A 14,492-nucleotide genomic window follows, 5' to 3' on the forward strand; every position below is an offset into this window, starting at 1 on the left:
CTTATGAAGGGAAATGGTGAGGGAGCCAGAAAAAGCTGATGTAGTTCTAGTCATCCTGTAATTTGAGGCCTTCTATAACTAGGAACCCAGGATGTGTCCCTCTTTAACCATTAAATCTCCTATTTATTCTCTAGGCATTTAGAGAATATTATTCTCTAGATATTTAAGAGTACAAATTATTCATTCAAAAGCATTCAATGGGCAACCTTTGCGTCGCAAGCATTTTTCAGGGGCTTGTTAAAAATATATAAAAGCTACCCTGCATGTAAACAGTTTCTAAAATACATGTTTTTATTAATAAATTCCACTTTCTTGTAGATTGTTTAAAATTCAAAAAAAATCTTTTAAGATTTTTGAAATGTTAAGATGAATTTATGTTTTTATGCAGTTGAATTAAGTGAAGAAAAGAATAAAGAACTGATAGAGAAAAAGGAGGTGGAAATCTCAGAGTTAAATGCAAAGTTAAGAACTCAAGAAAAGGAAAAACAAAGTGAAATAATCAAACTACAGCTAGAGGTAAGTGTTTAAGGCTCTGCTAGATTTGAGGATGCATCCCTTAGTCTAGGCCATACTTTGGTTATTTGTCATCAGAGTGAGATAAATTTCAGGATTAGAAACAACCCTGTGAGAGGGCTTCACACATGCTCATTCTTCATCCATCACATGCAATGCTTAAACCTGGTACAGACAACTGTTAGCTACACTGCCTTTCAGCACTTGGCCTCAAGGTGGGACTCTTCAGTCATTCAAAAGGTCCTGGTTTCCAGAGAGGGTATTTTCCTCTGACAGCAGAGACAGATAACTCATATTACCTGCATTTTACAGCTGAGTCTATGCAGCCTTTCTAGGACTACCATTCCAGCTGTGGGGAGAGTGTTTCTAATCCTAAACATTACTCTCTCCTCAGCAGAAATTGTGGAACCCTGGTGAACTAACTGGAAATTTCTTTTTCTTTATTTAAAATAAAAAGAGACTAATTTGTTCCCAATAAATATGTAGAAATATAGAGGCAGACAAACCAGATTTTTTTAAAGGGACTTTAAATAGGGCATCTCAAAGGCTGAGGTTCCGGTTCTTGGGTCAAAAGCCTTCTCAGTTGGTTGTTTAATTAGATGTCAGAATCTCAAAGACATTGATATTTTGACAATATATTTGCCCTTTACATTTTTGTCTAGATCCTTCTAATCTCCCTTTCCATCATTCTTCCCTCAGCTTGACTCCCACTTTACCTTACGTTGTTAGAATTCACCTACTTAGTTAAGATAACCTAGTTTTCATGTTCTTTAAAGTTTGGTATCCTGAGGTGCTTGGTGAGATACAGTGTTGAAGATTCTACAATTATTGAGCAAAAGGGGACTGATGTTGACTTTCGAGGCTCTTTGATGCTGTTCCTGCCTTCTGGTCAAGTGTACCCACAAACCACAGTGAGGGATGGATGGCCATCTGATATAAAATAGACTGTGTTTCAAGATTGGCCATCAACTTCTAATCCACTGATTGGGAATGTGCATTTTGTTTGCCATCCTGGCCCGGTCACTGGTCTAGCCCAAGTTTGTTGTTTGATATACAGAACTCTTTGCTATTTATCTTCATTATAACTATAATCCATTTCTCTCCCCAAACCAGAACACAATCTCACAGAGTTTATTCTTAGTTCACAGTGAGGCTACATTAAATTCAACCTGAAGGAAAAATTATAATGGAAGATTTTGCAAAAAATATGACTGTAACAATGGCCCATGAGAATTTTTTTAACCCAATTCACTTTAATGCCAAACCAGCAAGAGTTCAAACTAAATCAATAAAATCATATCCAAATTCTACTATTTAGCCTCAAAGTTTCTGCAGAAGGGTATATGTTTTTCTCCCATGACCGTTGATTATACTACATATTCTTTACAAAGTACACTCATAGTAACATGAAAATATTTTTATGTATCTTTAAGCTAACTAGATTCTCAACCCTAATTAACTAGATTCTTAATCCTCCATGATAGAATCAACAGATGTCTTGAGAAAAAAATGATGCTGACCCCACCCCAGAATTTCTAAGGTAGTGTCCAGGTATTTGGTTCTTTAAAAAATCTCCCCAGGTAATTTTAAAATGCAGCCAGGGTTAATCTTGTTTGGGTATTCCTTATTCTCTCTTAAAGACTTTTCTATCTTCTGTTATACAGTGAATACACTTGAATTACAGATTATATGTCTAAGGATACAATGGATTATACTTATATTTATAGAAACATGTTTCTAATTGTTTAACTAGAATGTTCTCAACTTTCTTTTTAAACTTGATTCAGTTTGATGCCAAACTAGCAAGAGTTCAAACTAAATCAAAATCATATCCAGATTCTACTGTTTTGCCACACAGTATCTACAGAAGGGTATGTGAGTTTTTCTTGCACAGCTGTTGCTTAAAAAAATTAATTCTCTTAGTGTGTTTTCATAAAGGTTATATTTACTAACAACATACTTAACAGTTTTCCTTAAAATATATCATAAAGATATTAGATTTTTAATAATCTTTATAAGTCTCTTTCAACTTAAACTAGTAAATCTCAGTAGTAAATTAAAACATTAGAGAAGTCCTCTGACTCTTTGGACCATCTAAGGAATTCCATAATGTACTTTGAACTAAGGCTGATTTACTATTCTGAAGTTATTTAGGTACTCAGATACAGATTACTTCTTGTTCAACTCCTTTATTTATGGTTTATAATTTCAAGCTATATAGGGAGAATGGAACAAACTAAAACAAATGGTGCTAATGTGTGTTTTTGTATCCTTGTACCAGTTTTACCCCATTAAATCCCACAAAAGCAAAATTATAGACCTTTCAAAATATGGTATCTTTTTTAATACCTACTTCTACTTAAACCAGAAGCATAGTTTTTGCTGTTGTTCTGTTGTTCCTTGTACTTAATCTTATTATTTATGAACTGCAATAACAAAATTTTTCTGCTCTCTTTAGAAGCTTCAGCATCTTCAAGAAGAAAAAAACAAGGAGATTGCAGTTCTTCGTAATACCATTCACGATTTAGAGCAACGCCTCTCTGTTAGCAAAGATTCTCAATTTAAACTTGCTGGCAAAGATTCTTACTTTAAGCGTAGACGGTTTTGAGTATGGAAGTAAATTCATTAGTTGCTATTTAATTTCTTTAAAAGCAATTGAAAATTCACTTCTATTGTCAATATAACATACTAAGTAATTACAATGAAAACAAAAAGACAGCTTTAAACTTCATTGAGTTTATTTAAACAAATGCACACTTTTGCCAATCGTGTTCTGCATTCTTGCTCAATAGTATCAGCCATAAAAAAGTTCAGGTTTATAGGACTTAGTTTACCTATTGAACCATCATTGACTATGGAAATACTTTCTAAGCAATCAAGAGATGGACAACATTCTTTTATCATTTCCCATCTATCTTTCAAGACTGGCAATCTTAAATTTTAAAGAGTACGATACAATGCTAGACAAAGAAAGCAAGATATAAAGACTTCATTCATATGTGATAGTAAAAATCAAGATATGAGTCTTGGATGTAAAAAAAGTATAAATGGATATCTAAAATGTAATCATAGCAAAATATTCATGTATGAGTACTTCTGGATCTGAAAAGACAGAAATCACTTCTTTCTTTAAAGGTTTAATTTGTTAAAAACGTAAGATTAAAAAGACAAAGATAATATTGTTTGAGAAATAAGTAAAGAAAAAAATGGAAAACATGTCTTTGTTGTTCTTCCTCCATTCTAAGTTGCCAACTATCCAACAGAAACCCCTAGGTCATAGTTTATGTTTCTGTTCTCATGAATGCAAGTAGAATGCTGGAGAAAGAAAAAGAAAAACATATGAACCAAATGCTGCAACCACCTTTCAGCTGCCCTGTAATAAAAATATGGTTGGGGGGTAAACATTTTTTGACTTAAATTTTAAAATGTGGAAGCCAATTTCTCCATGTGTACACAAATCCAATTCCTATTTTTGGATCACTATTAATTAGGTAGCTTATAAAAATGCTGGAGATATAATTGTCTAGACTGACTTAGGCAGTACATCCGATTGTAAATGTTTAATCTGAAGGTCATTTTCACATTTCTGCCTTCTTCTCTCAGCTTCATTTGGTGCTGGCTTCTGTAGGCTTGAGCTGCTGACTTGCGTGGCAGGCAGCTGGAGGCAAACGTCACTGTCAAGATTCAGTGACGTGCTCCTCCGCCAGAAGGCCCTGTCAGCTACATAAAGAGGGGAGGTTGTCTTTACACTGTCAGGTGACTGCAGACCCTGTTTTTTCAAATATCAGATGTCGGCAGTGTCATCATCAGCTACTCAGAGCTGATTCTGAATCTTTGGGAAATTTTCAGAGTAACTGATTTATGCATCCACTTCGTCAGAGCTTCTTTTGTGGAAAAGCAAGTTGTAATGCATCTCAGTTCTCTGAGTGACCCTGTCTTTGGTGACCCCTGTGCCTATGGTGGCGATGAAGACCTGAAGGAGGGGGATGCTCAGGGTTATCTGGTGCTTCTGGTTTTGGATACTCTGAAAGATGACCGTTCTCAAGATGGTGATGGTGATGGTGATGGTGATGGTGATGGTGATGGGGCTGTGGAGCCTCGGTTGTTTTTTCCACAGTAGCCAAAGATACATTTTTACAGAAGTCTTCATATTCCAGTGTCTGGAATAAATTTATAAATCACTTACCAGCAAATTTATAGATTTAGCAGGAATGCGTGAAAAAAATGATTTTTAAAGGTAACATACAAGAAATTCAAACACTCACTAAGTGATATGATTTGGTATTTTGAAGGTTTTGAAAAGTTATAAATTCCACTGGATTTTAGCATACAACTAATAAATGGTACATTTTTTGGTTGTTTCTGAATTACTTTTGAGAACTTAATAGTGTTTTATTAGAAACAAACAATTTGATATACGTATTGGTTCCAAAAAACCAATTATTATATTTCATTGATTCTACAATGTATTTTTTTCACATTTTAATATCTTTAAAATTAGAATGCATCCTACTAGTGATAGTTTTATAGTATTGTATCCTACTCTAACTGACAGCAGTTTTTAATAACACATAAATAATGTGTCATATAATTGGTGGCATCTAGGATGCAATGAAATAGAAAAACTCCAATTTGATTTGACATATCAGATAATACGATATATTATTTCTATTTACAGATGTTTGTAAACTTTACACATGTTATGAGAATTGTTTCTACCTTTGTTTCAATATACCTAGGTATATTTACAACTATTAGGCATTTGTGAAAATGCAGAATGCTGAAAAAAAAGTCCCAAAAAATGAGGAATCAATATTGCTAACATTCATTAAGCACTTAGTATAAGTTAGACATTGAGTTAATACTTTATTTGCATTACTTCAGTCTCCTCATCTGTAAAAGCAGTAAAATAACCCTCACGGTATTATTATGAAGATTAAAATGTGAAAAATGACATAACTAGAGTAATTAAACTGTTGAGCTTCTTAACAACTTAAGTGATTCATTAAAATCTGAATGGCTTTCTTTAGAGTTGGGAAAAATATAAAGGAAGCAGAGCTTCCTTTATTTTAGAAATAAAAATTCAAGATTATTTTTAAACCTGAGTTCGAATTTTGCCCACTTGCTCTGTCAAGGAAACACTGTTTGGAATTATTTTCCTTCTCAGTTTGAGAGGAAAAGAAGTTTAGTTAATACAAGTTAAAATCAATTCCTTGAGTATCTTTTTTATAAACCACTTGTAAATATAGTGTCTCTCATGACAAGGAATATTCTCATGGTTGTTAAGAGAGAAATATCAGTAATGAGTAAAAAAGTTATTCCATTGTGAAATAAATGCAGTAATTCCAAGTGCACTGTGTAAGGGCTTCACAGAAAAGCTGACAGTTTTTTTTTTTTTTTTTTTTTTAAAGCTGACAGTTTTACATTCTTGGTAAATTAAGTAGTTATCTGGGCCCCAATTCCACTTCAGGTAATGCCATGCATAATCTTTGCTATCACTATGCTCTTATATGAGCACATTCAGAATATTGCAATAATGTATTTTCTGTTGGCTGAATTCTTTAAGTACTTATATTCATGCAATAGCATTCGGTGGTAATTGAAATACGTAATCTACGTTGATTTTTTTGTTTTCTAAACTTCTTCTAGATAAAAGCAGCAATATGGATCTTGAAAAGACGTTTTAAAGTATATGTTACATAAAAGGAAGCATATGTAGTTATATTAATAAAAATTACTGTTGTAGTTTATTTTTAGTACACCAACAGAAACATTGACTAGCTAATTAGTCATGAAACACTAACTTACTTAAATAGTTCTTAAAAGATTTCCTCTTTTCTCCACGTAAAAATAATTGAGAAAAATACCTTGAGAGAGCAGGTTCCACATTTACTTTCACAGTAAACAGACTTAATGGAGTCTTCTACATATGAGAAAGTTAGGAAGGAATAAGGCAAACCAAGATGATATACAAGGCGGCCACATCTGAAAAAAATAACAAAGTCATTACGATATTTTCTGTATCATGATCATACTCATGCACCATCTGGGATAGGTACTGTAGGTTCAATGGTCTTATAACTAAGACCCTTTCATAACTTCAGTAAATTTCCTTGAATGGGGTCTCAAACAACCTCCCTGGCACTGTATACCAGGTCAGGTCATGACAAGACTATAGTGAGTCTGATTTTGAAATGTGAAATAGATATGTCACAACAAATAATGTCAAAACTATGCAATCTAGTTACTGTGACTTGGTCAAATACAATTTTGTAATTGACTTGTAAATTCTATCAATGCTCAAACCACTGACATCATAAATTGGGCTCTGCAAATCACACGATCCTTTCATAACTGCTAAAGCAGCACAAATTCCACACAATAAGAAACCACAGCATAACAAAAAGATCCTCAAGTCTTGGCCAGTAGCCCACTGATTTAAAAAAATATCTGATGCAACAAAAATTTCAGTACAGTGAAAGAAATGGAAATACAACGCCTGGCATTTTCAGAAATAGTGGAGTTGAAATGTTCTTCTTACCCCTATTTTACCCTGTATATACAATTTTATATGACTATCAAAGGGTTATACTTTGCAACAGAATAAGAAGTTTGCAATCCTAAAAGAATGACATGTAATATTAAAAATATTTAGAGTAAGACCAAGTAGGTCTTAGGCCTTGGCAGAGTCTGGCTTACCATTCCTGAAGAGCCAAAAAAAAAAACCAGCACCAACTAGAAATGTTGGTGATGTCAAATTTATTTATTTATTTATGTATTTTTTGGCTGCATTGGGTCTTTGTTGCTGAGCGCGGGCTTTCTCTAGTTGCGACCAGTGGGGGCTACTCTTCCTTGTGGTGCTCAGGCTTCTCATTGCGGTGGCTTCTCTTGTTGCAGAGCACAGGCTCTAGGCACGCAGGCTCAGTAGTTGTGGGTCGTGGGCTCTAGAGCGCAGGCTCAGTAGTTGTGGCACACGGGCTTAGTTGCTCCGCGGCACGTGGGATCTTCCCGGACCAGGGCTCGAACCCATGTCCCCTGCACTGGCAGGCAGATTCTTAACCACTGCACCACCAAGGAAGTCCCAGTGATATCAAATAATGTATGCGTTGAGGTTCCTTGAAAATACAAACGTTTTACTCATTCATGGAATGAAAAGCAGATTCATGCCGATTATACCTAAATAATTAACATATTTTATAGTTCAGAAATGCAGGCATGTAAACTTAAAATTTAGTAATTAGATTAGAGATAAGCAAGTGGCCTGCAAAGTATGGTTATTCATCTGCAAAATTTTTAAGTTAGAATTGTATGTGAGGTACAAATTGATTCTTTTTTTAATTTAATCAGAATGCTAATTTACAGGGGAAAAAAGTATAGTCAATTTTCTTTATTTCCCTACTGGAGTGGTGAATTCCCTTGTGTGAAAAGAAGTCATTTCAAAAATACTAAAACCAAACATTTGAACAGGCTCACTTTGAAACTGAGTATTTGGTAATAAAAGCAGATGTGTTATTTTAAATTACTTATTAAATTAAATACAAAGCAGGTATCTTTTAATTGGGGGGGGTGGGTGTGTATGCATATAGGTATACATGTGTGTACACACCTGTCATATATGAGGAAGTCATCTTTATTTCCATTTAAGAGAGTCCAGACATCTGTTTGGTTTTCTTCTTGTTGGTAAACAGGAATATGTTCTGAAACCTTATTTTTAAGATGCACATAGCTTAATCGAGAAGAGATTCCTTGATGATTAACAACAACATAAGAGATGTTCGAATATCCTTCTTTCTCCAGTTTAACTCGCAGGTCTTCCAATCTAAAATATTTGGAAAAAATACAAAAAAAGGAATAATTTCATTTAATTTTATTTTAGTGACTTCTCCCTTTTTCCTCACTCTATTTTCCTAAATGAAACTCTTGTTATTTTTTACTTAACTCATACCTCTTTTTTGCATTGTTTTAGAAGACTAAAACTTTTGTTTTTCTAATTATTTATTGAGCACTTATGCTCAGTTAAAACAATATGCTAAGCGCTTGCACAAACATCAGCTCATTTAGTCCGCAAATTAATCCTGTGAAGGGTATATTTTTAAGCCATCTCGCAGTTACAGAGAATCGTACCCAATAAATATTTGGCAAATAACCCAACAAATATATATTTATAAATTTGTTAAATGACTCAAGACCTTTGGTGGCAAGTCTAGTGTTCATTCTACTCTAGCAAAGCTCTCGTCTCTGCTTCCTATATTGAAACAACTAATCCATTTCCAACAGTACAATTTAGAACATCTTCATTACACAAGTAGTACATATTTAGTAGGGTACTATAAAATACAGGTACACAAAAAGAAGAAGCAGCTTCCATAGCCCCAGGAAAGCAACTGTAAACACCCTCCTAGTCTTCTTTCCTCTAACATATTCTAGGCAAACTTGTATAGTTTTTCAAAAATGCAATTTAATAAAAATATCTTTTCTATTTTTATTTTATTTTATGTACGTATGTATTTAATAGCTATCCCCTTAAGAAATGCTAGACCACAGAAAGACTACCTTACCTAGATGCCTGCAATATGCACAGGTATCAGCTGGCTTGAAGAAGAGCAACCACCGTCACTGAACCATAGGAGTTCAGCATGGGGTCTCGATCCTTTATGCTCCAGGCTGGAGGTTGTTTACAAAAGGAGCTCTGCCCCTGGCTCTCTGTTCCTCCCGTGGGGAGGAGACAAAGAGCCAGGGCCAGCCCCAGGCCTCTCCACATTGCTGGGGCTGTTCTGTAAAAGAGAAAACCTTTCTGTCATCTTCACAGTCATAACAAGGAATTTCTATAAACCCAGCAGGTACAATTCTACTTTGTACAAATATCTAGCCAGTGGATTCTGTCTCCATGTTGTTGGACTCACTACGTTGGGCCTCTTAGCCCCAAATCTTCCTGTAAAGGGGAAAAGATCAGCCAGAGTCAGGCAAGCTGTCAAAGTACCTCTTAACTATCTGGCTTAGCAAGATACTTTAGTAAGCATGCGGTGGAGATCTGCCTGAACAGGCAGCCAAGTACTTCTCTAGTAGAAGATATATGTCTAGGAGAAAATACATGTCCAAGGAAATTTTGAGAATGTGGCCTCTACAACCAAGTAACATTCTGCAAACATGATTTGATTTCTATTTGAGACACACCAAGTTCTGCCTGCTTCTCTCTATCCTCCACCAATCTAAGAAAGGAAAGGGTAAGTAGGGGATTCTCCACAGAAATGAAAAGACAGCACGGAAAGAGAACCCAGGAAGAAAGAAGGTGGCAGTGAGGGCAGTCTACCAACATGAAGAGATTCAGATGTTACTGCCTACCAAAATGTTGCTATCACATCCAAGACAAACACCAACCAATGAAAAAACACCAGACCAGGAAGAAGTACTGCAAATCACTGGCCCCTGTACCATTTAAGATTCACTGGAATCTACACTCGATTAGTCTACTTCTTGGCTACCACTACATTCAGGAAGTTCCTGTGACTAGATAGCACATTCTTAGGTAAAAAAGATGACCCCTGAGTAGGAAATACTCAGACAAGAAATGTACAAGTATTAAATACATGACAAGAAATATTCCCAAAACAAGGGCTAGCGCTCTCTGCAGAGAGGTACAAATAAAACACGTGATCTGTAGACAGGTGGTGGAAAAAAGAGCATATTCAGCAGAGATAAGCAGAGAAAGAAAAATCCATACATTTATGCAAACATGATTTAATTCACTAAGTGAATCAGATAAAGTAATCAGGCTCATTTTGATATAAAAGTCAGAGGGGCTTCCCCGGTGGCGCAGTGGTTGAGAGTCCGCCTGCCGAAGCATGGGACGCGGGTTCGTGCCCCAGTCCGGGAAGATCCCACATGCCGCGGAGCGGCTGGGCCCGTGAGCCATGGCCGCTAAGCCTACGCGTCCAGAGCCTGTGCCCCGCAACGGGAGACGCCACAACAGTGAAAGGCCCGCGTACCGCAAAAAAAAAAAAGTCTGAGGGAGAGAGATCAGGACAAAATTCCAGAACTAGGAAGTTGGCACATTTTCAGGCACTGATCTGGGATTAAAAAAGTAAAAGTACTTGGGCAGGGGGGAGGGTGGGCAGCTAACGATAAGTTACCTAGAGTGAACCCAGGGTTAAGAGGGGAGTAGAAAGGCTAAAATCAGATTGATTTGGGCTCTAATGCACTGGTAGCTATAGAGAGAACTTTTAAAAACCTGCTTATCTTTCACATTATTTGACACCACAAAATTCCTAGCTATATAGAATATCTTGGTAAGAGCCTAACTAAAGGAAGAGAAATAAAGGGGGGGGGGTGTTAAGAGAGGATAAATTAAATAATTTATTAAGGCCATCCCAACTATTCTAATATCTTTAAAATTCCAATACTTAAAAAAAGGAGAGGATATATCTGGACTAAATCTAGGGAATTTCTTTAGGATAGTACTTATACTGATGATACAATTATCCTTCTTATAGCTACCATTTATCGAGCATTTATACAACTATTTGCAGGTAGCACAAAGCACTTTTTTAATATCATGTCAGTTAATCCTTACAACTATGTGACCATTATCTCCTTTTGCAGTTGAGAAAACTATGGCTAAGTGACAGCTTAGGCATCTTGCCCAAGTCCACACAGGTACTAAGTCACAGGGAAACTGGATTCAAACTGGTTCTACTTATTCCAACACATGACCTCTTAGCTACTGCAATATATTGACCGTTTTTAGCTGGGTCACCTTTAGTAACTATAGTAGCCAGGATCTGGGTTTTTTTAATGCCCTAAGATGACAAAGAAAACATCAAAATTATTCAAGCTATTTTGTTTCTTACTAGAATGGCTAGATCTTCCCTACTTTCTAGAATATAAATTCAGTAGTTACAGACCCCAGCATAAACTCAGCGCCTGGCGCCCTTACTTTGCATACCATTCCAATTGGCTAGAGAGTGAATACAAATGAAAAGGTTATCTCACCCATTGCTCTCATTTACTTTTTTGATGAAAAAATAACAGAAGCCATTGGCAGAGTGGATTACAGAGTTCACACTTTCAGATTTTCCTCTGTTACTATAATCAATAGGCTGTTCTACTTTGTTTCCTTAAAATCACTTTTTACATAATAAACTTCTGATTAATTACAGCTGTCAGACAACTATATAAAATAATGTAGATAAATAACAAAACTAGATTTACTGGAAGCTGATGCAATAACCGTTAAAATGTAGTTATGAATTTCACTAATCTCACCACTTTCAATCACAAAACCTAGATTCACTGGCCACATACAGAGCTACATTTGTTTAAAATTTCCCATCAAAAGGCAAAACACGCAGAAACTTCTTCCACCCTCTTCCCCTAACCTTCAGACCCGCATCTGAGGGTCCCCCCTCATTCTCCTGAAAGCACCCATCACCACGTAAACTGCGAGGCATTGCGTTTAATCGCAGATCACCCGATTCTGACATGGGTTTTAACTCTTTCAAGGATGATCACTTCCGCACAGTGGACCAAACCTGCTCTCCCTTCTTTTTTTTTTTTTTTTAACCTTGAAACTGCTCACAATATCCCTGGCCATTTCTACAGCACTGTAGAAAGGCCATATCTCAGTCTCTGCTCTTCAAACCCACAGGCTGTTTTGCCCCTAGAGCTCTCACTCTGCATTTCGGCAGGAAATATTTAAGCTTGAATATATAATGTTGCCTATGTAACATCACAACTTTTTGCAGAGGAAAAGAATTCAATTTCTCCAGCCTCCTCTGCCCGCATCTTCATCCTCAGCTGTGCAGAAAGCAGGGCAAAAATCAGCAAGAATTGTTAGTGTCCGCACTGCACTCGGCGTTTAGACTCTTTTGTTCTTTCTTTTGTATTACTTTTCTTTACCCATCTCTTTTCTTCAAATCCATTCTAAGGACAGAAACATTTTATCAAGACTCAAAAATCAAATCATTTACCAAACTGTCAAGGAATCAAGTTTGGAAAAACACGAAGTTTCTACTTACACAAGCCCTTCCGACTAGCTTGCTGCTTCCTTTCTCTCGCTCAGCTGGGGCAGCTCCACAAAGCCACAGCCAGAAACTCGCATATTTATAGTCCCTGTTGTCTACCTCGCCCCTCAGCTATAGTCCAAAGTTCAATGCCCACTCAGGCTGTGACCTGGCTAGCAGAGACAACCTCTGACTGATTATTGCAACCAACTTTTAAAAAGTAGCAAGTGCTGGCATGCACAAAATGGGGGCGGGGGGGAGTTTTTGCAATTACTGATTTATTCCCTATCCTTTTTAGACACCCCAGTAGCTAGGATTTAATGGTACAGTCGGGGGCGGGAGGAAGGGCTAAGGGTAAGAAGGCCTGCAAGTTATGCTCTTTTCCAAACTATAATAGGGAAAAACATTTGCTGAGCCAGCGAGGTAAGCTGTCTTTTTAAAAAAAGAAAAAAAATTTTTTTTCTTTTACTTTGTAGTGGTCAGGTGCTAGCCTAACCCAAACTGTGTGAACTTTGTTAGAAAAGTCACCTGGTGTTTCAAATCTTTCCTGCTGTTACAGACCTACTTAGATTATTTTGCAGTGGTTAAAACCTGAATCTCTGTGGGATCTCACAGGACTTCTGCTCTTTTCTTTTTCATTTAAGGAAAGGAATAAGGAAAGAGACCTCTTCTCTGAGAGATGCCAGGTCTCATTTTTCTCATCACAGAAGTCCCACTCCCAGGAAGACCTAGGTATCCCACAGAAGCTTTTAACAATCTATTGTAAATTCTTTACAAATTTAAGTACCATACAAATAAGTTAGCTGTGATAGTAGCTGAACATGGAAAAGGATATGGAAATTTCAAAATGTACAAAAAAAATGGAAAATTCCTACCCTTTCAGAAAGGGATACATTCTCTCCACTAACTGCTACAAATGAGCACACGCATGATAGGTAAGGCAAGCAGCAATTTCAAATGACAGCAGCCCTGGATAGTGATGGTTTTCAAGTAAGCCTCGCTTTCACTACCGATGCATTTTGTCCAAACAAACCCCTATTGATGGCTGTGGGCTGAGTACTGCTGTACAAGGTGCAGAAAGTACAAAGAGGCTCTGATGTTATCTTTCCTGTAAAGAAATTATCCAAGTAGAAACTTGGACTTCCCTGGTGGTCCAGTGGTTAAGATTCCACGCTCCCCATGCAGGGGACACGGGTTCATCCCTGGTTGGGGAACTAAGATTCTACACGCCGCGTGGCGCTGACAAAAAAAAAAAAGAATCCTTCCAAACTTGGCTCCATAAAGTGGGTTGGTTCTAAATTCCTCTGCCACTTAAAGCACTATTGAATAAAGCAGCAACTTTCTTTAAAAAAAAAAAAAGGAAAAGCTTGACATTTGAAAGCCAAATTCTATTTACTCACACCAAGCAGTAGGTATTAACCTTTTGGGGTCCCAGATCTCTTTGAGAATCTAGTGAAATGCTTAGTTTTTCTGCAGGAAAAGAAAAATGCATATATACATACTTGTTTTTTAAAAGAACCATGTGAAAAAATTTTGTATGAAGCAGATAATCCCCCTATAGTTCATTTTCTTCACAAATGTAAATAGTCATGTTGGGTCTGTCTGCAGCAGGAAACTGAGTATTTCACCATCACCACCTTCCTTCACATGTGGCTTAGCAGCGGCCTCCTGTGCCAGAGAATTCCCTGCAAATGTGCAGCTAGCTCCAAAGCAAAGCGCCTGGGAGTGTTTGTGTCTAGGCCAGTTTATAGCTAAAACCCCCAGATGGCAAAAAGAGATGATGGGGAGCTTGCAATGTTTGAAGGGAATCCATGGGTTTCTTTTAATTGAAGTATAGTGGATTTTACAACATTGTGTTAGTTTCAGATATACAGCAAAATGATTCAGATATATATTTTTTAGATTATTTTCCATTATAGGTTATTACAAGGTATTGAATACAGTTCCCAATTTTTAAAAAAATTTTACCTATTTATTTTT

The 14,492-nt window shown here is 36.6% G+C and overlaps 2 protein-coding genes across 2 annotated transcripts in view; one reads left to right on the forward strand and one right to left on the reverse strand.

Moving 5' to 3' along the window:
• The window catches only part of CCDC152 (coiled-coil domain containing 152), a 30,227-nt gene extending 27,029 nt beyond the window's left edge, over positions 1-3,198 (forward strand). The window contains exons 6-8 of the mRNA XM_060295746.1: positions 389-516; positions 2,301-2,384; positions 2,972-3,198. Of these exons, the coding sequence (XP_060151729.1) occupies positions 389-516; positions 2,301-2,384; positions 2,972-3,121 (362 nt within the window). The 3' untranslated portion in view covers positions 3,122-3,198. The remainder of the gene's footprint in view (positions 1-388; positions 517-2,300; positions 2,385-2,971) is intronic.
• A 31-nt stretch (positions 3,199-3,229) lies between these two features.
• On the reverse strand, positions 3,230-12,717 carry SELENOP (selenoprotein P). The gene is given in 5 exon segments (XM_060295745.2): positions 3,230-4,673; positions 6,381-6,498; positions 8,120-8,332; positions 9,072-9,287; positions 12,528-12,717. Coding segments are annotated over 4 exon segments (1,134 nt in total). The 5' UTR covers positions 9,275-9,287; positions 12,528-12,717; the 3' UTR covers positions 3,230-4,073.
• Between the last annotated feature and the right edge of the window lie 1,775 nt (positions 12,718-14,492).

Source organism: Globicephala melas, chromosome 3 (genome assembly GCF_963455315.2).
Source record: "Globicephala melas chromosome 3, mGloMel1.2, whole genome shotgun sequence".
Classification (NCBI taxonomy): Eukaryota; Metazoa; Chordata; class Mammalia; order Artiodactyla; family Delphinidae; genus Globicephala; species Globicephala melas.